This window comes from Apodemus sylvaticus, chromosome 3 (genome assembly GCF_947179515.1).
Source record: "Apodemus sylvaticus chromosome 3, mApoSyl1.1, whole genome shotgun sequence".
In the NCBI taxonomy this organism is placed as follows: Eukaryota; Metazoa; Chordata; class Mammalia; order Rodentia; family Muridae; genus Apodemus; species Apodemus sylvaticus.
The window spans coordinates 38,039,231-38,067,165 of record NC_067474.1 but is presented as its reverse complement, the minus strand read 5'-3'; the positions used below and the strand labels follow the sequence as shown (position 1 = coordinate 38,067,165).

Below are 27,935 nucleotides of genomic sequence, written 5' to 3'. Positions count from 1 at the left end.
GAGACAGCAAAGTTATAGCATTTAAACACAGAAACTTAATACTAAATCTCATTAATCAGTATTACTATAGAATCTCAAAAGTTTAAAAGTAGTACAATGTTAAATATTGCATGAAGACAAAGGGAAGATGACTTTTATCACTGAATATTCTAATATTATGATTAAAGGATTAAAAGGCCAGCTAAAACAAACAAACAAACAAACAAACAAACAGAGACAATCCCGAGAAGTTAGTGCTAGAGAGACGGCTCAGCAGGTAAGAGTACATATTCCTGTTGCACAGGAACCAAGTAGGGATCCCTGTGCCCTCATGACAGCTCACAACTATCCAAACTCCAATTGTAGAGGATATATATGATGCCTACGTTTAGCTTCTACAAGTACCAGGCATGCAAGAGGATGGAATGTAGATTCCATTCATGTAGGCAAAGCATACTATATGTGACATAAAATAAATAAATCTTAAAAAAACTAAATTACATTTGCTGAAAAATGAAGTAATGGTGGGGGCCTGAACGTTATTAAATCACTCACCCCTGCACTGTTCCAATTGGAATGACACATACTTCTGTGTACCTTACACCTGAGCCACGTCTGATGAGATTGTACCTTTCGTGACAGTTCAAAGATCCAAAATCAAGAAAATATACCCTCAGATATTGGCCATATTCTAGAAATATTCTTCCTATCTTCTCAGTAGAGGCTAACTTTACTCCCCAAGACAACTAAAGTTATTTTATCTAGCAAATAGGACATTTCTTTTCTTTGAACGCAGGTTCTCTAAAATAATTCAAAATGATCTGGTTTATGATTATCTTCCATTTCAGTAAAATCCTCATGCTTTCTTCACAACAGTGATTTCTAAAGAAGAATCAATCTCTTTACATCCAGACCTTAAGTTATGCAGTTGGGAATTGTATACTGCACCAGCAGGTCACGGAGAATAAAACTGAAGAGAGATAGTCTTATGTTTATATCTGTGGGTATAAACACAGATAGATACCCAAGAAGGGTACACACATCTGTCACTGCTCAATACTGAGGAAGTGAGAATATCGTGTAGCAGTGAACTGTCTAATCCTGTGATCCTTTTCACTATTCTTTATACAAAACAAGGTTCTGTGGCCTGATGCCAACAAGCATAGGACACTAATTGCTCTACCGGGTATTCTACAAGTGACAGACAGTACAGAAGAAGGTCTAGTGCACAAGGAGGGAAAAATCATGCCTAAAACATGCATTTGTTGAAACACCACAAGATGGAAGCTATAACCCACATAACCAACCTTAGAGGACTCAGATTCGTCTGTTGCGAATTTATATATATCCTCAAGTAACCTTTTGCTTTTTCTTTCTAAAATGTTTATCTCATGCGCACTGCTGTTTTACCCCCATGGATGTCTGTATGAGTGTATCAATTCCCTGGAACTGGAGTTACAGACAAGCTGTGAGCTGCCATGTGGGTGTTGGGAATTGAACCTGGGTCTTCTCGAAGAGCAGCCAGTATTCTTAACCACCAAGCCTTTGTTCCAGCCCATATAAATGTATCTTTAGGGATGTACATAAGGAAAGTAACAGAAATATAGTGAAAATTGACATAATCTTAAAAGCAAATATAACTTTAACAAAAACTATTTTCTTCATGTAAAGCACACAGGAGCTATGAAAAACATTCTCGTGGACTCTTCAACTATGCAGCTGTCAGAGTGACCAACAGCCACTCTCCTGTCAATCTTCTCAGAGAAACGATAACGGATGCTCACATAAATACTTCATATAAATGTTATGTTAACTTTATATAAATGTTATTCCTAGAAGGAATCAAACAAAATTAGGAAGAGAGAGCTATGTCTTCAGTAGGAAAAATGAGCAAACAGTTATAATTATGCTGTAGAATACTACTAGACAGAAGTAAGAAACAAACTTTTAAATACATCCTCATTGAAATTAAGATATAATTACCTTGGCTTTTTTCCTTCTCAGTGCAACCATTCCTAATGTTTCCGGGGAAAGACTGTTCCTAAGCTACCACACTGCTAGAGACACTAATATTTTTGAGATACTTGGAATTATTTTTGATGTTAATAACCTCTACATATACCTCTGTAATAATTATATGTACCTTATGGCATGGACAATGTGCTTTCTTAGAGGCATCATCGATGGAACAGAGGCAGGGTTTTTTAGTGCCAACAGAACAGGATGCTGTCCAAGGTCCGAAACACAGGGCGAGGCTGGGAGAAACCGCCCTATATACTGCTCAATGACATTTCTCAGCAACTGACTCAAGTAAGCATTTGGATTTTGAGATTGGCAGCACACAATACATATGCCCTATACAGGAGAAAATAAGAAAAAAGAAAATGCTGAAAGGCAAAGTTAGGCAATTATTAACATGTTCTCCAGCATTAACATTCGTGGTAAAAATTGTACTTTCTCATGGTTATGAAGGACTTCTGGCATCATGAATAGGTAAGGCATACATGGCCCTTCTTGAGCTGACTTTTTTTGAGTTGCTTATTTCTGTCTAGTAGTATTCTACAGCTTAACTATAATGCATATAGTGTGGAATCTAACCATATGTGTATTTTAGGAGTACAATCAAAGGAAGTAAGGTGAACATACAGGAAGAGAGGGAATGTGTTCCTTTCTTCCTCCTGCACAGAGCCCTTGACTACCAGGGTCATCCGCTACATAGCCATGCCACTTCTCAATTATAAAACACTTGTCATTAGTCTTTCTTACAGGATTTAAAACCAAACCTCAGTTTGTCATCACAGAGTAAAGGCCTGTCCTACAGAGCTTAGTCTGTCAGTCCCACAGAGGCACAGAGAGCTACAATCATTCCATCATTTTGGCTAAGCATGTAACATTTACGCTAAGAGAAAATATAGTGATCACATAATGAAATAGGATCATTTTCTCTAACAACTTGCAATGGGAGAAGGATGCAGATGCTGGGACTTGGACATCTCCTTAGAGGTTTCTCTAGGTGACACTGTACCGAATGCTTTATAGTCATTATTTCATCACAATTTGTAGAATAAGGGAGTTAATACTACATTTCCTTCCCCCAGCCAAAGAAACTGGGGGTTCAGAGAAATTAAGAACTTAAAAGAAGTCAAAAGAACTCACAGTATCTTGCTGCATGTGTACTGATAAAATCCTTCCATGTGCATGAAAGTTGGCAAAATACTCTCGTATAACAGTATTTAATACTTAGAAATGATTAAAAACATTCCCTTGGAAAGAGAAAGACTTTTCTGTATGTTTGCTAGGATTCCACTGCTGCCATAACTGGATGCTTATCCAGTAACAAACTCTAAAAGTTCATTTGTAGTGAAAATCAGTGCAGAGCTGTTGAAATACAAGCAAGAACACAACTAGATGAGCCACAGTGGCTCCCGCTCGCCCAGTCTCAAGTGTTTAAGGAACATGAACAGGGAGATGATGGGCGTTGGATTCCAGAGACCCAAAGAGTACAGAGTACATTCGAGAACTGAGGATCAGTTTCCTGGCAGCTCTGTCAAGTGGGTATTTCTACAAAAGTCTCAATTTATTACATATGAAACATTTAGTAATTCTTACAAGTAAACTAGGTTGAATAGGACCATGTAGAACAAACACCCAGACTTTCCTGGTACTCAAATCTGTTCCTCCACATGACTGACTGCTAGCCCATGCTCTATTCCTACTCTGTCTCTCTGCTTGATGACACAGTAAACGCTGACTTAAATCCCAACATAAACACTTAAATAGAGGCAGCTTAAAACTTCTCAGAAATCTCAAAACTTTGCTAAAAACAAAAACAAAAGCACTATGGAAGACTAATCAGAACCTGCCCCCTTTCCCCTCAGCTTCTTTGGGGAACCTCAACATTTAGAAAGGTCTAACTTTCAGTATAATGAAATAGATCAGTATTTCAGGCGGCCCATGGGATATCATTATTTACACATTCCGTATCATTTCAAACTAAAGCTTCTAAAAAGTCAGCTTTTTCTCTATATACTCCAGGCTGACCCAGAATTCACGGGTCCTGGCATTACCAATATGTACCACTGTGTCTAGTGCAAAAAACACCCAAAACAAACAAACAAAAAAGCCCAATCAACAACAACCCCACGATTTTTATCTTCACTGCTGCTTCTCTTGAATCCCCCAATTTAGTTACCAACACTACATTCTAGACTCTACCAGTCTAGTTTAGGAAGCATTCATTTCTGTTTTTCCACCATATTTCAGCATGCGTTTTTAATCAGAGCTCATCAAAGTTTCTAACATCAACATAGGCTCTAATCTCACTGCCTTAGTTTAAACCTTCTAGTATCTCAATAAACTAATCACTACCTCCTGGGTCTAAAATCTAACTCCCACACCAGGTTCATTTTTCTTAAACACAAGTAGAACTTCTACTTGTCTGCTCCTAATCGACCAGCATTTCCTACGTGTGAGATTAAGTCACGGTTTTTGGCAGCAAATATAAAGCCCTCAATCACAAATCTCTTCCTACATGATTTTCCAGTCACAACAGAATCATTTACCTTTCCCCAGTATGCTAGATTTTTTTTCTTAAAGCTCTTTCCTTTTTCTTGCTTATGGTATGGGCTGATTTTGTGTGTCTACTTGACACAAGCTAGAGTCATCAGAGAGGAAAGAGCCTAGTTGAGGAAATGATTCCATGATAGCTAGCTGTAGGCAATCCTGTAAGACATTTTCTTAATTAGTCTTTTGGGTAGTTCCATTCCTGGGCCAGTGGTCCTGGGTTCTACAAAAAAAGCAGGCTGAGCAAGCCACATAAAACAAGTCAGGAAGCAGTGCCCTCCAAGGCCTTCATCACTCCCACATTTAGGACCCCGCCTCTCTCACCTTTGTTTTCAAAGACAACCTCAAAGTCATTTACACCTTTTCAATGGATGTGCCTCATATGTGTATGTACTTTGGGGATAAAACATCTAGCTTTAAACTCATTCTAAGCTACACTTTGAGGCTGTTCCCATACTTGGCCTACCTGTAGATACAGAGGAAGAGTTTTCTGAATTGCAGTCAGCATGGGCACAGGCAACTCCTTGTCTTGCTGTAACACTGTGTGTGGCAGCAATAAACAGTCTATTATCCGAAACAGTAATTTCTGTGCTTTAGAAGTGGCAAAGATTTGTGCCCATGATTTAACAAGAATTCCTAAGAAAGAAGAGGAGCAGCTTCAGTTATAATTTTCTCCTAATCAGATTATTTTTTTTTATTTTTTAAACAACTTATTTTATCATAGAAACAAGTTAAAATAGACAGCAGGGGGAAAACAAAACAAAACAAAACAAACAAACAAACAAACAGCAGGACAAACGAGATGAACCGGCAAAGACCAAGCCTGCGGGAATACAGGGGCGGGCACTGAAGGGAGACCAGTACAACCTCAACCAAGAAAAGGGGGAAGAATAAGCAGGAACACAGGGACAAAGAAATGACACATGACAGAAGGAAAGAAAACTAAACCAAAGCCAAACCAACTTTCTCCGGTCGATCCCAAAGACAAACCCTCCAAAAGACAATTATGAAGGGGAGTTGAAGGTACTACCGAGGGACCAACTCTTCTTTCAGAACGAGTCAACTATTATTAGAGCCCAGATACACTCTTTAACTTCAAATGCAGTTTTGATGCCTTCTGCTAGCAGCTTTGTAAAAACGAGGAGCAGTAGCCTGAGTTAGAAGTGGCACGTCAGAGTTTCAATGGTTCCAGCTGCACCTATGGTTATGACATGCCAACCCTAACACAGCAAGGAAACAGCAAGTTACTTGTTCTAATTTCTAATGGACAAATGAGAAATTTATTAGCTATACAACCCATTTCTACATTTAAGGAATAGATGCAAAGAATCTAGAGCTACATGTTTGCAAAACCAGCTCAAGGCAAAACAACAACAAAAAAGCCCTCAAAAGCAAAAATCTTGCCTGAAACCCGCAACTCATTAATCCCCATGGGATTTGGTGATTCCTGACACAGCTATTGTATACTCTGTAATGTAAAGACATACTTCTGTAATCATCCACTTACCTTGGCAGAAACTAAATCTGGAAATGCCAGAAAACTTTCTTAGAGACTAATAAATCATAAGTTTGAGTTAAAATAAGAATGTAGATCTTACTGTTAAATTGATAATAAATCTTTGTCTACTATCTTTTTTCTAAAATTAAGTAATCTGAATTGCAATATTGCTTTCGGTGCCTTCTACATTATCCACATTTCCATAGCTTCACATTCTCCTTTATCTTTCACAACAAAGATAAAAGGTTTCAGAAAGCCCAAATAAGGTTTATTTATACATTCACAAGATTAAAGGGAACAGATACAAGGTTTTGGCCATAGAGGGGGGAAAAACAATCGAAAACTTAAATTCTCTATAAAACTTCTGAGGAAATCTTCCTTTTATTCAGTTCCTATTTTTGGTTAGCTACATGGTTTTAGTCAACAAAGATATTCAAATTACTGACGTCCTAAAGAAAGATGAACCCCATCGTTATAAAACAAGTACAAAAATATTTCTTTTTGAAAAGAGAAAACTTAGTGTGTGAGGAAGAAGGTTCAGAGCCTCCTCATTGGTTTATACTCATCCTCTGTGGACCTCCTTCATGCAGAGAACACCAGAAACAACAAAGGGAAGTGAGGGCTTTCTGGTGGTCTAACTTGTAGCCAAGTGTAGGTAAACAACAGAAGGTTCATTTTAGTGGTTTTGGGTATTCGAAATGTGATTAAAATAAACTATTTGCAGTAGTTAGCTTGGACATATATTCTATTATGATAATTAATATCAGTATCAACAAAAGCACAGCAAAACTGAGGGCCAGCATGAATTCTTTCAGCAAACCACTGTATTGTATGCTTTCTAATGCCTGCACGTAGAGTTAAGTGATTTGATCTATATACACTTCTATCCTCTTGGATCTTAATGGCTTGAGTTAAGGAAATGTAGCAAAACCAGGTCTGAAATACTTACCCATTATCCCATAAGTTAGCTGCAACCCTGCACTGGAAACTTTTTTCCCCAAATAGGGTTTTATGTATTTTAATACTTCACCAAGGTATTCTAAGGACTTTGTGACCATGGCAGATTTATCAGAAAATGTCTGGAGAGTCCTGTAAGTCACACCAACAGCCTACACATAAAGGAAAACATGGTTTAAACATTCCAAGTCTTAGATAGCACAGACCTTGAAAACTATTTTTTTTTCTTTTTCACCACATATGTATCTTATACTTAGGCCTTCATTGTTCTATTTCCAATAAAGATTCACAAACATTAAGACAAGTGAAAATTAGGCAGTGGTGGTGCTCACCTTTAATCCCACACACAGGAGGCAGACAGGCAGCCCTCTGAGATCAAGGCCAGCCTGGTCTACCGAGGGAGTTTAGGACAGCTGCATGAAAAACCCTGCCTCAAACAAACCAACCAAATAAACAAAAGACCAAAAACCTGAAGTGAAAAGAATTTTAACTTTTATAATTAAAGGTCAATGGAAAAATTAACAAACAAAAACAATTCAGTAGTAGTTATTTATAAGACATAGGATTCAGCAAAATCATTAGAGAGATTATACATCAAATAGTTAAACAAGAAGGTTATAATCAGCTAAGTCTTTCTACACAGGTTGGTTCATAATTCATAGGACTGGAAATCTCCAAATTCCTACAAGAAAGAATAGCAAGCAGCGATGCCAAATTCTTACAAGGAAAATCTCTTAATTGAGCTCTATGATATGAATTGATATTCCTCCACAATTTACAGCTTTTTTTAAAATGAGAATAATGTTCCCTTTTTTTCTTTTCTTTTTCTTTTTTTAAATTTTCTATATTCTTTGTTTACATTCCAAATGATTTCCCCTTTCCTGGTTACCCCTCCCCATAAGTCCCATAAGCCTTCTTCCCTCCGCCCATTCCCCAATCACCCCCTCCGATTTCTCTGTCCTGGTAATCACCTACAATGCTGGATCAGGCCTTTCCAGGACCAGGGCCCTCTCCTTCCTTCTTCTTGGGAATCGTTTGATATGTTAATTGTGTCTTGAGTATTTGTTGTATATTGCTTTTACTTTGTTTAGGTATGGGCCTTGAATTCCTGTTCTTTCCAAGACTTTTAGCCTGAAAGGATGCTGAATTTTGTCAAAAGCTTTTTCAGCATCCAATGAAATGACCATGTGTTTTTTTCTTTGAGTTTGTTTATGTAGTGGATTGCATTGATGGATTTCCATATATTTAACAATCCCTGAATCCCTGGGATAAAGCCTACTTGATCATGGTGAATGACCATTTTGATTTGTTCTTGAATTGGTTGGTAAGAATTTTATTGAGTATTTTTGCATTGATATTCATAAGGGAAATTGGTCTGAAGTTCTCTTTCTTTGTTGGATCTTTGTGCGGTTGTGATATCAGCGTAATTGTGGTATTTGGTATCTGTCTAGGAAATTGTCCATTTCCTCTAGATTCTCCAATTGTGTTGAGTATACGTTTTTGTAGTAGAATCTGATAATTTTTTGACTTTCAGATCACTCTGGAAGTTCACAAAGGATTTCAATGGCCTACATTGAGACCAAAACAGCACCAAAGTAATGTGATCTTCCTTACCAGCTCCTAGTGGGTAAATCAGAGGACAAAAGCAAGGGGCTATGTCTTAAGGCTGAGGCTGCATAAAAGAAGTTGAGAGTACTGTTTGGAATAGTTGGCATTAAGTTCCACGAGGTCTAACAAGGAAGCATAGTGTTGAGAGGGAAAGCAGAAGCAGGTCACATGGAGTGGAGAAAAGGAAAGAATCCCAGTGACGTGGGCAAACGAGGAGATGTATTTTACCAACCCTTTTCTTTTTTATTTAGCTTTCTGCTGTTTGACAATTTCATTCCTCAGAAGTTCACAAACTTTTGATCTCAGCTCCCTTGTAACCATAAATGCCTTGAAACTTTTATTGTTTAGATGCACATGCAAAGAGAAAGAGGACGGTGCTGGTAGGGGCTTAGTAGGGGCACAACCAATGAAGAAGTCCAACTTCACAAATATACAAGCTAGAAAGTATTTTGAAAACTGTTTCAAATAACAAGGAAGCTTTTCATCCTATTACACCAAAATTTTCAAATGACATTTCTTAGAAGCCAATAGTAACTAAAATTGGACACTCTCATGGACTCTAAAACCACACCAATAAAATAGAATTCAGAACTCAGAATTCTGCATAACTCTTTTACCCATAAGTGGTTGCTAAATACACTTGGAAATTTGTAAAGTTAATGAGTGATATTGCTTCCCAATGTTGACATTTCCATCCTGGGAACAAAATGATTCCCATTGATACCTTCCCATTCCCACAGAAGTCTTTAATATCAGGGAGCTCTCAGCTCATGAAGGTTCATGTAAATTTCCCAAATTTTAATTCTCTTGAAAACCTGAACTGCATTATTAGCAACAGATACTGTCAGTGGTTTTCTTTGAAGTGATAGGCTTACTTACTTCATTCATTTCTGAAAAAAAAAAAAAGAAATGTCTGCCAAATGCCCAAGTCTGAATAATCACATTTTGTCAGTTTTCTTTCAAGATAAAAGCAGTCAGTGCAGCTTGAAGCTCCTGTGCTCACACGCGCCTTCTTTAGACAATGCAGTGAAGACATGAAGGGCACACTGAAGCCCTTCACGTGCACTCTGAATTTTCATTTGGAGAATGAGCTTAAGGGTTGAAATTTCATGAATGTTTAAATCTTGTTCCCTAATTAATACTATTCCTTAATGAACTAGCTTTACTTTTCTAATTTATAAAAATATAACTGCTTCCCACCACGACAATCATGGACTAAGCTTGTAAAATTGTTAGCCAGCCCCAATTAAATGTTTTCCTTTTTAAGACTTGGCATGATCATTGAGTCTTCACAGCAAGAGAAACCCTACTAAAACAATATATATTATTTGTAATATATACATATATATATATATTTATAATATACATATGTATATTCATACACAGTTTTCTTTTTAAGTTTAATGTGTGCAATGCTCACAGAGGCGAAAAGACAGTAAATCCCCCCAGAACTGAAGGTCACTGATTGTTAGCTGCCATGTTGGTGTTCAGAATTAAACCTGGGTCCTCTTTAAGAACAAGTACTCTTACTCAATGAATCATCTCTCTACCCTATAATGTGTTTGTTAGTATTTTGATAACTATATATATACCATATTATAATATTATTTCCATGTAGAAAAAGCACATTAAGCACAACATTGATATGTTATTAAAAAAAAAAAAAAAGCCCACATGTGAGAATGGGCCTCGGTATCTGTGGCTTGAACACTGGAGGACTTTTTACTGTGATTCTCTCATGAGAATGACTTCCTATACCTACAACCAGCAGGTTTTATATTGGATACTTGCTTTCACTCTTCACTTCTGGAAGTCACAAAGTATAAGACAAGGGGAGTGATCAGCCATGGACAATGAATGCTAAGGTTCTCTGGTCAACAGAAATCTGATGTTTTGCCACAAATTGTTGCTGCAGAATTAACTATGTCCTGGGTAACTTCATTGGGAATCGACTCACAGAACCATTTTGGGGTTGGGGTGTTTTGTTTGTTTTTTGATATCCAGATTTTATTCCATGTACCTTTCCTCTGTATACTATTCTTTTTTATCCCTTTTCTGTGATAGGCTCTAGTGGCTATATGCTGAGTCCCATGAGAACAAGAAGATAACTGAAGCCTCTCCTAAGGAGCAATGTTCTCAGCTTTCAATTCCTCCTAAACATGAACACAATCTATATTACTTTTGCTGACTTTCACAAAAAGTCATCTAGCTAAATACGATTTCATCATACATTCTAAAAACTTTACACCAAGACAGGCTGATTTTCTACTACTGATGAATCTACTGACAGTCTGTCATTAAGTATTTAACATTTTGTATCATTATTCTAACCTTTGTATAACTTCAATTCTCAGATCAGTAAACTTCCCGTTAGATCAAAGATTACTTTAGGATTTTCAAATCCCTAAGGAGTCCTAGATAATGCTATTTCACATTTTGCAAAAACCTATCTTTGATTTATTGATAAAAAGAAAAATTCATTGAAGCTGGATTAAATTAGAGGAGACCTAACCGCTAATGGAAAGCTTGCTCCTCCTTTGTGACCCAAAACCGTTGGTCAGGACTCACTCAACAGTTACATAAAATACTCAACAGCAATTTATACTTCACATCTGCAATTATGCCATTATTAGCTATCATTAGGGCTGACAGGTATCTCTAATTGTCATACAATTGTTTTTTAAATTACTGAAAATCAATGGAATTAAATGAGTTAACAATATAGAAATAACTGATTGGTTAAAATTATTTTCACACACTTAATATCTTATTTGCATGTAGTTAGTATCAACATGCTTGAAAGTAAACCTACTTTTGCTGTGAATAATGTACAAAACACAATAATCCAAACATCAACCGTTTCAGCTAGGATGTAAACACTACCACATGTTACCTTCCTTTCAAATTAATGATCAAAACTATAATTTTAAATGGAATTTATTATGAAGTAAAATCAAAAGAAATGGATCAGATTTTCAAGTCCTACTCCTACTATGAAATAGCTTCTGCTTGTATTTACAGAATTGTTGTAGGGCAGTAAATACTCAGCTGGACGACTGTAGACTCTATACTAAAGTTAGTACCTGAAGTGTTTCCCAGCAACATTAACAAGAAGACTTTACTTCATTTCAGGTGGCCTTGAAGCAAAGCTTCCATGTATTCTTCCTTACTGATATTGCTCATTACGTATGGATTTTCTGCTGTCTTTAGAGTAAATCATACTATACCTGAGAGAAACACTTCCTTTATGCCAAAATTTTATAATAGCAGGCAACCAACAATGACTTGCTAAGCTAAACAATTCATTTTATAGAAAAAATGTAATAATACTTCAAGGCTTTCTGAAAAGATTGAAAATACCTCAAGGAATTGAATGAGTGCTTGTTTGGGGTCTTCTGGGCTGGGTAAATATTCTATTTGAGCCTTTGAGAAGACATTCTTTACTTCTGAGAGTGTAAATAATAATCTTGTCATTTCAGCCAGCTGCTCCATGTACTCTTTTTCTAGTAAAATAAGATAATGATCATACTTATTAATAAATATGCTGTAAAATCTAAAATCTTATGTAAGTTGTACATACATACATACATATGCTGGAATACGTCCTTCAATTTTGAAGTATGTTACAAAAACTCAAATTTTCACAAAATTAGAAATTAAATTAGACTCTTCATACTTAACAATTATCATAACCCAAAAACTTATCGAGGTATAAAAAAACTATACAAGATATAAAAGAAAAAGTACAACTTTTTCAGGCCAGCCTCAGTGAAACTTACAAGAAGCTACAAATAACAGCTTTTTAAAAAGCCAATACACACCAAACAGAACTGCATGGAAATTCTAAGCTACACAAATAATATTCAGTGACTAAGAGTAAAACAGAAAAGTAAAATATTTTATGAAAATGGGGGCAAATATTCCTAGCTGCATATTCTTCTATTTTGGTGATCAGTACAGGATCACCTTCTTCAGAGGAAAAGCAGCCTGTCACCTAAGGAAGAAGTTTTGTTTCTTAGCAGTAAGAAAATTAATTCTTTTAACTTTATAGCAGGGATATTTGTCATATGTAATAACAATGAATTATCAATAAAAACCAGACTGTAGAAGTATATTTTATGTATATTTTATAGCTAATTATAAATATATCTTGAATTTTATTTATTAATTAGTTCATTTAATTCAGAGAGCCAAAAACTTTCCATAGATACTACTCCCATGCTTTGTATGACACTTACCCATGGCCTGTTCAGGATTCATATCAATCAGCAAATCAGGGTCAGAGAGGTGTTTTATGTACATTTGCAAAACACAACGGACCCATGATCTTATAGTTAAGGATTGAAAAGATACACAACTTGACTGAGAAAGTGCTTCACACACTGTGCTGCAAAAACAAATTGAGGAACATTAAAAACCAATATGCAATGGGAACACAGAGAACAGAGCTTGGAAAGAAACACATCCACACAGCTCCCTTGGTCTCCCTGACTTCAGACATGCTGAAAACGAGCAATGCACATGTACCCAAGAAGATGTTCAACATCTTTGTTTTCATTTCTAATATGCTAATGTTTAATTTCCCCTCTCTATTGTTAGTGTATCTATAGGTTTATGTCAAGAAAAAATGAAGGCAAGAAGGTATAACTAGGCAATATAATAATATACTAGGTAAGCAATTAAACTCCAACAGTAAAAACAAATGGAAAATGGCAGTGTCAACAGCACTTAGCAGATGAGGTAATACCAAAGCTGTTCAGGACAAATCTCTCTCTGTCTCTTGACTGACCAATCAATGGTGTGCTCATCCTCCCCTTCTTCACTTTATAAGCACTCATTACCGAAGATTACCATAAGCAAAATTCCAAAATATCTTCTAGGAAGTTAAAAAAAAAAACAAAACTTCCTTTTTCTTTCTTTCCTTTCCTTTCTTTTCTTCCTTCCTTCCTTTCTTTTTCTTCACATACCTGCATTTTAATCCATAAATATCAGTGCCGAGACTCACAGGGATTCATGGCTGCCCTGAGCTTTGGTAGGGTGGGGCATTGAGGCCCTTCCCAGTAAGTCTTAAAGCTAATTTTGTACAGAGAGCAACCTACCTAACACTACAACCACACACTGATGTAGTCAGGGATGGCTTATGTGGTTTCAATGGCCTAAACCTTTTTCTTAAGCTGGGGATAAAAATGACTGGCATAGTTTTAACTTCAGCATCAGACTGTGCATCGCCAAAACAATCTTTGTCTTCTCATTTTATTTTGATACATGTTCACATAGAGAAAGCAGAGGCTTTCATTGGATGTCTTCCTTTATTGCTTTTCATACTGTTTCTGAGACAGGTTCTCTTACCGAAGCTTGCCATTTGGGGATGGTCAGCAAGCTCCTAGGGTCCGCCTACTTCTATATCCTAGCACTGCGGTTACAGAGGGTCCTTTAACCTGGGTTCTTAGAATCCACACTTACACCATCATTTTGTACAAGAAACACCTTATCCGCTAAGCTGTCTCCCAACCCCTAAAACAATGTTTAATTAATCAGTTAACTAATTTTGAAATATGGTCTCACTAAGATTTGTTGTCCTGGAACTTACTATGTAGATCACGCTGACCTTAAACTCAAAGACCTCACTGATTCTGCCAGAGTGTTAGGATTAATGCTTGGCTTAAATCCATTTGTTAAATGGACATAGATCAGATTTTTAAGTTTTAAAACACTCTAAACTGAAGTTTTCCTTTAAAAGAATACAACACAAATTGGTCAGTTATTACCTATAGAACTTTCTTAGAGCTAATTAACAACTTTGTATTTCAGTCTCTTCAATTGTTACTAATAAGCAATATTTTTAAATAAATACTAGTATGTATATACACAGATGCATGTACACACACACACACACACACACACATACACACACACACAGACATCTTTTTTGCTCCCCAGAGAGGCTGTGTCTTACATCTCTAAGGTGGACCTCATGTTTCAAAATAAATCTTTTGAATTATACCGTGAATGCTATGGCCATCATCTGCATTCCCATAAAAAAAGAGAGAGTTGAGAGGCTCAGGAACAGTCGAGGAAGGAAAAAAAAAACCCAAAAAAACAAAACAACCTGGATCTGAAGACCACCTGAACAGTGTCATGCTGAGGAAACGCAAAGAATGCAAAGAAAGAGCTGCTTCTCCAGAGAGAAAGGCCACGCTTGCCCAAGGAGAGCGGGAGATGGAGTATTAAACATCAGCTAAAGAGACCAAAAAAAAGAGATGGCCTGAAAGAGAAAGGTTAGACATGATGGCTAACAACCATCTGTAATGAGATCTGACGCCCTCTTCTGGTGTGTCTGAAGACAGCTACAGTGTACCCATATACATAAAATAAATAAATCTTAAAAAAAAGAAAGAACGAGGAAGGTTAGAGTCTTCTTTGTTGGTAATGACAACAAATGTACTTAAAGAGCCTTTAAGTACAAAGGCTCTTTAGACCAATGGCCCTACTTTTTAAGAGGGCCCAGGTAACACATTTGAGCTGAAATCTTGTGTGAAAAAGAACCCATCGTCCTCCCTACATGCATCTCTGGGTGCAGTTACTGAAGAGAATGGAAGAGAGCTGGGATTGTGACACAAGAAGGCAAGCACACTAGGGGAAGTATGCCCAAGCCACCAGTAATCCTAAAAACAGCAGATGCTCAAATGTGGGCTTGGTAGTGCTTAGCAGCAATTCCTTATATAACTTGTAATGATGGTTACAAAGGCTAGGAATACTTCATCACCGTGAAGTTTCTTAATAACACCACCACACAGTCTTACATATGTACAGCCATCAAAGGAAGGAACCATTAAATTGTACACTTGAAGTTACAGAATTAAGAAGGTTCTGTTTTACAAGTTGGTCTTTACTTTGGAGCGTAGGAGCTTCTGTGTTCATAAAGGTGAGTTATTTAAGAGCAAAAATAATAAAGATTCACTTTTGTTAGAGAATACTAGAAGAAATTCCAAAAGTGGATGCTGAATTCTCTTACTTTATAAGTCAAAGCCCAATGAGACAACACACGCTTAAGGATGCAGACTAGTTAATCCCCTTAGAAAACAACTGACTCACTATACCACTTCTCATCCCTGCCAGGCAGCTGATGTAAGGACTGCTCTGCCTCACATGCCTGGGAGAATTCATGTTCTTCATCTTGATGCTGTTATAAAGGTCCCCCATTATACAACATCTACAGTAACTTTATCTCATATTACCGAAGTTGTTCCTCATAGCTTCCGTATAACATGGCAGAAGATACAGAAAGATTAAACAACAGCATGATTTAAGAGAACTGCCTTGTTCATGATCTCACAAGTATCAAGTCTTTAAAGTTGTCATTATGTCTAAATCTTAAATAGTATGCTAGTGCTTTATTGATTCAGCAATGATATCTATACAATTCTTTCTCCCTAGGGAATACAGAAAAGATACTTCAAGATAATAAGGCAGGCTTACTGAGTATGGACTTGTAACAATTTTACATATATACATGTATGTATATGCATAAATCAAACCATTAATTTAGGTTTCATAAGACCTGATATTACTACTGTCAAAATGTCGCCTGGCAAATGAGAAGATGTATAATAAACATTAGTTTATATTAGAAAGGCCCTTCCAGGGTACTTAAGGGTACATACCTATTTTGTAGCAAATGACTTAAATATCTTGCTACAACTTGGGGCCAGATGATATCATCCCAACCAAAAAGCTGAATTATTGCTATAACTGGCTGCGGCTGAAGATCTGGTGGTGCTGTGTTTGGCATGTCCACTGCCAGCAAAGTAAAATCTAGATTTAACAAGAGAAAGTTCAGGTAAGACATTTTCAAATTCCCCCTCCTCACCTCTAATTACAGGGGTTTAAAAATTTTCAAATAAAATGTAACATTCAAAATGTAATTCAAGTTTAAGCAACTAAATTCATGTTGTCAAATGTAAATACCATTTAGATTTCCGAAAAGGTTTAAAAGCATCTAGCTTAGTAACACGATTACAGATATGGCTCCTTCGAGTCAAGCCAGTGGACTTTCTTAATATGTCTCTATTATTCAAAAACCTAGTTAAAAAAGTATTTCCTGCACCCACTCTTCTTTGATTAAGTTAACTGACTTGCCGCCTGCCCGCCACAGGCACGCATGCTCACTGCCACACGCACCATTCTCTCCTATTAAACAGTGATCTCCTATGATTAAGCACCCAATTTCTTCAGAGCCCACAATCTAGAAAACAGAATTCTTTAATCATGTTAAACAGAAATTGCTTTCTAGAAATCTGTCAGTTCAACCTGTACCTTTGCTCCCACGCCAACTGAAGCATTGCCTCCTAGGAAGCTCTCTAATGGAGGCTGTGTACCTTTCCACTCCCCTCTGACTTCACAGACAAGGTAGGTTTACTTCTTGTTCTACATGGCTACTTCTAAACCATTCTCACTCCTTCCTCCCTAATACATCTAGCTTTGAATCTCATATACAACATCAGAGCATACCAGCAGCATGCTCTTCTTATTGTATACCCTCCAGGTGCCTAGGTTCATATTATTCTCCCACAGTAATTTTGCCATGATCATATATAGAATTCCTTTATTTCAGTGACTATCCTCCACTATACTTACTTAAACACTCCCATGTGGATACCCAAAGCATTTGGCATTATCAATTATAACCTCTGTATAACTTCATTTTAAGGACTCTATTTTGAAAATTTTGCTTCATAGCTCCTCTCTATGAACCCAAACCCTATCAATTCTTTGTTTATAACAAAGCTATAATCAATTGATTGTATAGTCGTTCTGCTGATGAGATAAAGGGAAGCAAAGAGGGAAATAAGGCAGTTAGAAAATTATTCAAACAACTCAAACCAGACTGGACTAAAGTTGTAGTATAGATAGTCAGAAATGGTCAGATCTAAAGGAAGGAGAGGTAGACCTAACAGTATTACTAAGCAAATCAGGTAATGTAACCAGGATAGCTCATGAAAGGTGCCTAGATTAACTAGCAATTATATTATAATTCTTATTATAAGAAGATTAGGGAAGGACTGTTTTATGACAGAAGATTGAAGATTCTTAAGTTCTCAGGGTGTTTTGTTTTGTTTTGTTTTAAGATATTCATTGATGTCTAACTACATTAAATGAGGACTTGGATATAATAAGCAGGCTTCCCAGAGGCTTCTGAGCTGGAGGCTTGTTTGTAAACTATCTATGGGTAAATAGTTTTTAAACCCAGAAACTGGCTGAGACGGCTAATGTAAGAATGGATGAAGACAGAGCACTGTGGAACAGTCCACAGTGGATTTCTGTGAATGTTTGTGGCTCAAGAGAAACACGGAAGGGCACTGTAAAGGAGTGTAGGTTAGATGCAAACCAAGAAAGTGTGATGAAACTAGGACAGGGATCTTTAAAAGTAACTTTTTTTGAAAAAAATTTTTAAAAATTTATTTATTTTTTACACTCCAGATTTTATCCCCCTCCTGGTCCACCCTCTGACTGTTCCACATCTCATACTTCCCCCCACCCCCCCCAGCCACTGTCTCCATGAGGTTGTCCGCACCCCCACTCTCCCACCCAAGCAGACCTCCCCACTCCCTAGGCCCTACAGGCTCTTGATGGTTAGGTGCATCTTCTCTGACTGAACCCAGAGCCGCAGTCCTCTGCTGTATAGGTGTTGGGGGCCTCATCAGCTGGTGTCTGCTGCCTGGTTGGTGGGCTAGTGTCTGAGAGATCTCAGGGGTCCAAGTTAACTGAGACTGCTGGCCCTCCTACAGGGTCACCCTCCTTATTTTCCAGATATAATAGTTTCTTGGAGGTTTGCTTAATAAGCTCACCCCTTCTAGTTCTTTCTGAGCTTTGGCTGGCTGGTTCAACTCAGCTGCTCTGGCTCAATCTCCTCTCCAAGCTGACTGACTGACTGTCTGTCTGTCTGTCTGTCTGTCTGACTGACTGACTGATTGACTGACTGGCTTCTCTCAGCTTCTTATGGAATTGCTTTGCTTGGCAAAACTGCCTCTGACTTCCACTCATGTGAATGCTCTGTACTCAGGTAGACTGGCTGACTCCCTGTGCTGCTCTTCTAAGTCTCCTCTCTTTCCTGTTTGTTCTCCTGAGAGTGGTACAGATCTTATTTTTGTCTCATTCTGTCAAATCTTTCTCTGATTCATCACTTTGTCTACCCCTTAAGTGTCACTTTCAAACATGACTGCTTCCTTCTACAAACTAATGTTACCTTAGAGATGTGTACTAACAGCATGCCTGTATTCTAGCCAGAGGGATTAAAGGTGTGTGGGGAGTCTATTCCAGCCAGCAGAGATGGGCGGAGGAGTATATGGGGTATGGGTATGGGGTGGGGGTTTGAATGTTCCTATACCTCTGGAGCTGGGTGTCCTCTCTAGTTTCTTACATGAAGGAATGACTGTCTGCCAACCTAATTCTACTTCCCATCAGAGATGTATACCACTGACTTGGATTTGTTTGGCACTTACTTTTAGAACCTAGGGCAGTGTTAACTAAACTAACGCAAAGCTGCTTTTGCAGATGGTCTAGCATTCCGGACAAAGTTCCAACTTACTGAATACCGATATGTATCATCTCAGACACACTAGTGGAAAACAAGACCCTGCCACAGTCTTCTATCCATATGCAGATAGGCTCAGGTACTTTGTATAAAGTCTGAACTACTCCAAGATTCAACTTCTTACCCATTTTTATCATTCATTCCTTTATTTTTAGTTCATTTTTCATCCATCCCAGAATAAAATAAATGCTGATTAATACCTGCTTTCTTGAGTGTTAGATATATTTTTATTTACCTTTTTTTGGAAGTTTTGCTATTGTTGTTTATTTAAAGCATTAGGGTTAAGGTTAAACACATTAAAAATTACCTTTAAATGAATTCTATGTATATATATATACAGTAACCATACAACTCTTTTGTCTATTCTAGAACTTTTTAACATATTATGGCATAATAGCTTTTTGAAGAAAAATATAATGACTTCTCAGGAAACTGCAGAAATATCCACATATTTAAAAATCTTGCCTAATTGTACATGATTCCGTGAATTCCTAAGGACATGTCTTTGAGTCAACAGTTAATTTAAGTAAAAATTGTAATTTAAAATAAAATCTAGGTGAAGTCAAAATGCTAACATTCTAAGCATTCCATTCCATGCTGAGCTTATCCTCATGGTATTAAGGGGTTGGGTGTTTGTTGTTGTTTGTCTTTATACAAATTACCTTATATTTAGTAAACTGCTCATAAAGCATAAAAGCATAGTACTTGAGCCAGATATAATCAAATGCTACCTTACTTTCGAAATAATTGTGAGAATAAGGAACGTTTGTGAACACTCAGTGTCATGTCTGAAAATTACCTATTATTCTTAATAATCATTTAATTTTTAATGATTATTAAACATAAGCCAAACACAACCAATTTAAACATGTCATTTGTCTCATCATATGTCACAATGACTGTGATAAAGCAAGAGATTGTCATAAAGAAGATGGAGGGAAATACTGACACAAGTCTGCAAAAGGAGGAAGCAATTAGCAACGAACAGTCAATGCTGACCTGCAGCAGCATCTGCAAGCTGGGAGAGAGGCACAACTTGGGTGGTTCTCTGACTCTTGAGAAAGGAGAAGAAATGCCGCCACAGTGCACCGGCGACCGCAGCCAGGGGGCGCTCTTTAGCTGATAATGAAGACTGCACAACTAGGTCCACATTCTCTCTTTGAAGTTCCTGACACAATTGCTGATGAACACTCCTGAAAAGAAACAAAAATATATCTAACACTCAAGAAATGAAAGCAGACTGTTTTTTAACACATTTTTTTTGTTTTTCACATTTATATCCTGTGAAAACCGAAGGAGCATTTATATAACTGAAACCTTTCTGCCAAGGCATAATATATTTCTTCTTATTTGAAAGAAGAAGAAGGCATATCAAACACCATAAAGTTAATGTTAATTACTAATGTCAACCATTAATTATATGCTTTTTAATATGTCAGGTCTAAATGAAAAGCAAGCAACTTCAGAATGAGGATCTGCATTTTGCAATTCATGTATGTCAAGTGATTTTACTTAGAATCTAGGCATAAAAAATCGTTTTTTAAACCATTTTCTCTTGAGGGTTTTTCAACACAAATATATTGGGAAGAAGGTATGATGAACATTTGGTACAGGTATGGTATATCCAACTGAACATTTTTTCTTATGTAAAAAAACACCAGGCTTTGTGCTGGTATACAAAACTATGGGGACAGTCTTGGCAACTGGAACCTAGGAAATCATTTTCACGGACAATAAAATATTCTGTTCATTAACAAAGCATAATTCAATGCTATCTTGAATTCTGATTTATCATTAACTACTTTTTGTTAACTTAAAATTTAAACATCTTTAGAATCTAAGAAATACAGGTGCAGAAAATTGAGATTTCCAGGCTATGCAATGAAAGAACTATGAGACTTCTCAATGATTGGGAAGAGAGGCATTTAGAAAGCAATCTACTCAGAAACAAATAAAATGTCATGTTAAATGTAGAATATGGCTATTTGCTGTGTCTGATTCCATCAGTGCCACACCACCCTGAAGAACAGAAGTAACTGTGGATTATCATCCTTGTATTTGCTCTCTGCAGTCACACAGAAAGCAATGAGACACAAAAACACAGAAAGCAACGAGACACAAAAAAACACAAAGACCCAAGGCTTCCTTTGTCAGAAATTTTCAACTAAGGAGAGTAACAGTACTTTGAAATATAGCTAATTTTAAGGTAGCATTCTTGATCTCTTAAGCAGTTTATTTAGGACATGCACCTAAAGTAATTCCTCAAAGTATTATAATACCACATCTTGTCATATGACTATACACCAGGAAATAAAAATTCTATGTATAAATTACATAATATCAGGAGCTCCTGTCCCTTTACATTGGATTTCTGCACATCACGGGACACCACTTAATCTTACTAAAGTCTAGAAAAGTATACAAATGCCTCGGGAAATATATAGAAAGCTATTCTCATTAAAACAAACAAACAAAAATTATGTATCTGTTATGTTTTCCATATAAAAACCTGCCTGAGATGCTCTCAGTTTACATTAGAGGCTAAAGATCAGTTTGGGTCCTGTAGCTTAGAATAAAATGAATGAGACACTACTAGAATTCTTTGGCAACTAACTCAACTGCCCCTGGTAACACAGAAAAGATCAAGTACAATTTTATGCACTGAAGTCTAACCAAAATAATGACTCCTTCCCCTGGGTTTTAGTAGCTTTCCCCCTCTCCCAGGTATACTGATTTTGAAGAATAATAAGTAATGTGCTATTCACTATTTCTATATAAACCACTTCTTTTTTTTTAACTCACTAAAACACACTCCCTATGAAGGAGCACCATTTCTGACCGGTTTCTCTCTGTGAGCTTCCCACCCACTCTGCTTGCTGGGCACACCCATGATCTCTGCCTCGAGGAGGATGAAGCAGAGGGACCGTGGATTTGAAGCTATCTGGCTACACAGCAATATCTTACCTCAAAACATGAGTGAGTGAGCGGAGCAGTCTCCAACCCCCTCAAGTAACAAAATGAAAACCTCAAAGTGGATTAAAGAATTATATATAAGACCTAAAACAAACTACTAGAAGAAATTGTTCAGGACACTGAATAGTCAAGGAGCTTTTGGATAAGGCCCCACCCCTCCAAAAATACAGGAATGCAAAAATAAATAATTGGAAAATTAAATTAAAATGCTTATTACCACAAAGGAAACAGTCAACTTAAAGCAATTAGAATCAGAGAGAAAATATTTACAAACTACACATTTGACAAGTAATCCTGTCAAATTTGCAATCCAAAAATCTCACTATTAACAAAACACAAATCACTTAAAAATATTTCAGACATGCCTCAAAAGACCACATACAAATAGCAAACAGGCATATGAAAAACACTCAGTATTAAGTCATCAGAGGAGTAAAACCTAAATCCATAATGAGATATTGAGACGACTTCATTCTAGTTAAGAATGGCTATTATTGAAAAGGATTTGCAAGGAAGAAATGTAAAATGGATTTGAAAACACATAGGCATGAATAAAATTCTCAAACAAAAGACTTTTAAAATTCTATTTGCAAGGCATCTCTTTGTGCTAGTCTAAGACAGGGAAAGATATTATTATAAGTCTGTACAGCAAAATTCAATTTTGCTTTGCTGTTTTACTGGACCCTTACATCTCCATGATAGACAGATATAAACTACTATTTATACTAAAAGTGCACCCTAGTTTAAAAAGTGGTTCTGTTATATTACCCAAAAGGAGGTAATGAGCACTGGTGAGAATGCAGATACATAGGAACCTATTTACCCTGTTAGCAGGAGTGATTATAACTTAGTTCAGTCATTATGGAGGTTCCTCAAGAAATTAAAACTGAAATGCCATATGATGCAGCAATCGCACGCCTGGGCATGAATCCAAAGGAAATGAAGTCTGGATGTCAAAGACACATCCGCACTCCCATGTTTCCTGCGGCCTTACTTATTATACCCAAGAAATGGAAACAATTCTATATGTCCACCAAGTGATGAGTGAAAGACAAAATGTGATCTCCATATATGAGAGAATATAACTCAGCCATAAAAGAACATTTGGGTCTTCAAGATGGCTTGGTTGGTGAAATCCTTGCCAAGTTTCCCAGTTTCAATTGCTGTGATAAAACAGTATGACTTACACATTGTAGGACATCATCGAAGAAAGTCAGGACAGGAACAAGACAGGGCAGGCACCTAGAAGCAGGAGCTGATGCAGGTGACATAGAGGGGCGCTGCTTACAGCCTTACTTACCATGGCGTGTTCAGCCTGCTTTCTTATAAAACTCAAGACCAGGGATGGTACCATCTTTAATAGAGTGGACCCTAGCCCACAAATCACTAATTAAGAAAATGTCCTAAAATTGTGTCTTATGGAGGAACTTTTCTCAATTGAGGTCCCCTCCTTCCAGTTAACTCCACCTTGTACCATGCCGACATAAAACTAGCCAGCACAACAAGGAAGTCTGAGGACTCAAGTTTGGAGCACTATCCCTTACAAAGAAGACCTGGGTGAAGGATCGTGCGTCTATGATGTTAGCACTGGGGAGGGTGAGACAGGAGGATCCCTGGAACTCGCTGGCCAATCAGACTAACTGAGTGTGCCACCTCTAAGTTCAGTGAGAGACCGTGCCTTAATTAAAATGGAGAGTCACTGAAGACACTGAACACTGACTTCAGGACTTCACACACGCATGTTCGTGTGTGCCACCTGCCTCTCTACTTCTTCTTTCCCTCAAAAAGAATGAAATTTCAGACAGAGAACACATTACGGTAAAACACAAACCGTTATGGAAATACCCAGTGCTGCCAGAGTGTATTCCTTTCCAGGCAGAGTGAGCAGAGAAAGGCAGGGTCTAACTGAAGCTGAGACCCTGACCCCACAAAGCACATCTGAGAATGTGCAGCACTGAGTACTGCAGCTTGAGAAAGCCGCAAAACCAGACCCTGCAAACGCCCCTACTCAGAGCTCCAGACTTCCTAAGTCTGTTGCCTTCCAGGTCAATTAAGACTCGATCATAATTTCTGTGTCCCTGAGGGAATCACAGTGAACACTAAGAAATGGCAAGCATCAGCCATTCTGGAGGCTGCATCAAATGTCTACATACAACCACCAGTTAAAATACCTGTGCAGTCTCAGGTAATTTTTAAAATCAAAGTTTTTGGAATGGAAAACTAACTGTAAAGGAGTAGTGAAAGTGGAACACTGGAAAGTGCCGGCAGTAAAGGAAGTGCCATCAGCAGGGGCCAACTGTGAAGGAAAACACTACAGTAACTCCAGATGCCACATGCATCTTCGGGTACTTTCTACCTGCCACCTCCACCAGTGGAAACACAGGAAGGCGTTTGCTGCCTAAAAGGCAAAGACAAAACAAGAAAATATAAATTTCCTCAACACTTGGAAATTTCTTTGAGTAAAGAGAATTTTCATGGAGGTTAAGATAGTTCTGATACACACATGAGGAAGTATAAAAATCAGGCTGTCTTACATTGTAAGTAATGAAATACAGTATCACAGAAAATAAATTTGCCAAATGTCAAGTTACTCAAATTGCAGCTTTCATAGTAGAAATAATAGCAATACCTAGCATTTATTAGTATTTACTATGAACCTTGTTTTATGTCAACTATTTTATAAACATTATTTCTCATCTTGTGAGGCTGAAACAATCATTATTCAAATCTTACAAATGAAGAATTGAGATAAAAAGAGATGTGCTATGTAGCTAGTTATGGCAAAGCTAGCAGAGCTGTGTGCCCATGGAAGAAATGACTTCCCAATTCCTGCTCCACTGAGTCAAGAACAGCGGTAATAGTTGTTACAGCCACCTAACAGGATTTTTGTGACAAGCATGTAAGTCGTCAGAAGTCTTCAGAAGTCCATGATCACACACAGACTCTTTCAAAACCACTATTCACACGTTTTAAAAGCTTCCTATTTAGCTCTGCCATCTCAACTCATTTCTCACACTAAAGGGATTTCCACATTTCCTTACTCAGTTCCCCTTTCCCCACATTCCACAGTCTGTTTTCTTGTTTTCATCTGTCTTGATTCCACATGTCCCACCACTCCCCAACCACACTGGAGTGGCAACAAACACAATCTGTGGCTCGGCTCGGCATTCTTCCCTGATAACTTAGAAGGCCTGTGATACACTGGTCACACAGTAGATTACTTTTCTGGTATGCATAAATAAATACATTATGCTTCACAATTTAAAGAAAAGAAGAACTTTTGATGAAGCTCCTACCACACAGGGCAAACATGACACAGTAATGTGACTGGTAGTTGACAGAGATCAGCAAAAACTGAATGATTCTTTTAATTCTATTCCAAACATGGGGACCTTAAAACTCTGCATTAGTGTAACAACAACAACAAAAAAAAGTTTCAAATCACCGAGTAGAACTACTCCAAGTATCCAATTGATGAGGTGCTGGTAAACAGAAAGAGAATGAGGATCCTTCATAAGCAACACTCTTGGATGTTATTCTGAATTCTGTTTCTGTGAAATGAAACTATTAACTGCTTCACTATACAAAAATAACATACCCCAAGTTCCAAAGTTTTAAACCTGGAATTTACCTTAAAAACTAATACAACAGTTCTCAATCTGTGGGTCATGGGCCCTCTTGGGGTCATGTAAGAGCACCGGAAAACACAGATATTTACATTGCGATTCATAACAGTAGCAAAAATAGTTATGCAGATAACAATGAAAATAATCTTATGGTTGGGGTCACCACAACATGAAGAACTGTATTAAAGGGTCTCAGCATTAGGAAGGTTGAGACCCACTATTGAATATAATCCTGCTTTTAAGAACTGGGAAGTGAGGAGGAAAGAAGAAACCTCAAATGCCTCTGGGTAAACAGAAACTTTCACAGCCTCTGCCAATGAGGCAACACAGTTTCCATTCTGTTCAGAACACCTGTGTAGGCCACACTATGAGGTACAAGTGATAAACAAGAGACCAGCCTTAGAAATCCAATCCTGGAGTGCTTCACAGTGCTCTATGGAGCACGGGTTGTCTATACAGGTGTTTGGAGCTGGGGATGAGTGGGTGGTGAGATCAAAGCAGAGCTATGACTGCTCTGAGCAAACATTCTACAGAGAAGCAGTATCAACTACGGAAGCATACAGTGAGTGACATACAACAAATGACTAGGGAAGAATAAAGGGAGCTCTGTGGCACGTGAAGAAAAGCATATAAACGAACGCTTGTCTAGGAAGGAGAACAGATTATGACCTAGAACTTGGGACTCAGTTTTTCATCCATTACACAGGAATATAAAGTCCCACAATTATATATAGTAACCTATCAAATAAATGAAAACAGGTTTGTATCATGTAAGGCAAGACCGTTCAGGTCTAACTCTATTGTTTCAAATCCTAGTAAGTGTGATTTAGAGGCAGGAGCACATCACTGAAAAACTACAGGTCTAGAGACAGACATGCCAGAATATAACATTTCCTCATATGAGGAATATTTCTTCATTTCTTCTAATTATTAAATAAATCTTCCTTAAAAATTAACCACTCTCCTTTTCTTGTTTTTTGGCCAGAAGGTAGGCACAATCTTTGGGTCTCATTAATTTTATTGACAAGTTCTTTATAGAAGTTTAAATTACAAAACAAAAAACTGAGGAACTGAGTGGAGCAGCTGAGGCGGAAGTCTTCCTGCCGCCATTGGCACCAAGGAGCCAGAAGACTCCATAGCCTTCTGTGCATAGCCTGCCAGGAGAGAGTGATCTCCCAGGAGCACGTCCACTTCTGAGCACAGAGGTGAGATCTCCACCTTCTCTCTGAAGGGGAACAGCTAGGAGCACACAGGGCATACGATCAGTGGAGCAGTCTTCCCACCACCATTTGCATCAGGGCGCTTGGAAACTCCACAGCCTTCTGTGCATAGCCTGCCAGGAGAGAGAGATTTCCCAACAGTGCTTTCAATTTTGAGCTCAGAGGAGTAAGGACACAGGCTTACAGGCCCACAGGAGGAACAAATTCCACCCAGAGACAACAATACCAACTAGTACCAGAGATAACCAGATGGCGAAAGGCAAGCACAAGAACCCTACCAACAAGGCCACATGGCAGCGGCCGGAGCCCAGTACTCCCACTACAGCAAGTCCTGGATACCCCAACACACTGGAAAAGCAGGAGTTGGATTTAAAATCATATCTCATGATGCTGATAGAGGGCTTCAAGAAAGACTTAAATAACTCCCTTAAAGAAATACAGGAGATCATGGGTCAACAGGTAGAAGCCCTTAAAGAATAAACACAAAAATCCTTTAAAGAATTACAGGAAAACACAAACAATCAAGTGAAGGAACTGAACAAAACCATCCAGGATCTAAAAGTAGAAGTAGAAACAATAAAGAAATCATGAAGTGAGACATCTCTGGAGATAGAAAACCTTGGAAAGAATTCAGGAGGCATAGATGCAAGCATCAACAACAGAATACAAGAGATAGAAGAACCTCAGATGCTGAAGATACCATAGAAAACAGTCAAAAAACTCAACAGTCAAAAAAATGCAAAATGCATAAAGCTGGTAACCCAAAACATTCAGGAACTCTAGGACACAATGAGAAGACCAAACCTAAGGATTGTATGTATAGACGAGAGTGAAGATCTCCAACTTAAAGGGCCAGTAAATATCTTCAACAAAATAATAGAAGAAAACTTCCCTAACCTAAAGAAAGAGATGACCAT

At 37.7% G+C, this 27,935-nt stretch overlaps 1 protein-coding gene across 2 annotated transcripts in view; it reads right to left on the bottom strand.

Moving 5' to 3' along the window:
• Mms22l (MMS22 like, DNA repair protein) overlaps positions 1–27,935 on the bottom strand; it is a 116,570-nt gene that overhangs the window by 9,230 nt on the left and 79,405 nt on the right. For both annotated transcript variants that reach the window (XM_052176158.1, XM_052176159.1), the window contains exons 15-21: positions 20,199–20,392; positions 16,270–16,420; positions 12,844–12,992; positions 11,966–12,108; positions 6,990–7,149; positions 5,009–5,178; positions 2,123–2,334 (exon numbers count right to left, since the gene is read on the bottom strand). In XM_052176158.1, the coding sequence (XP_052032118.1) occupies positions 2,123–2,334; positions 5,009–5,178; positions 6,990–7,149; positions 11,966–12,108; positions 12,844–12,992; positions 16,270–16,420; positions 20,199–20,392 (1,179 nt within the window). The remainder of the gene's footprint in view (positions 1–2,122; positions 2,335–5,008; positions 5,179–6,989; positions 7,150–11,965; positions 12,109–12,843; positions 12,993–16,269; positions 16,421–20,198; positions 20,393–27,935) is intronic.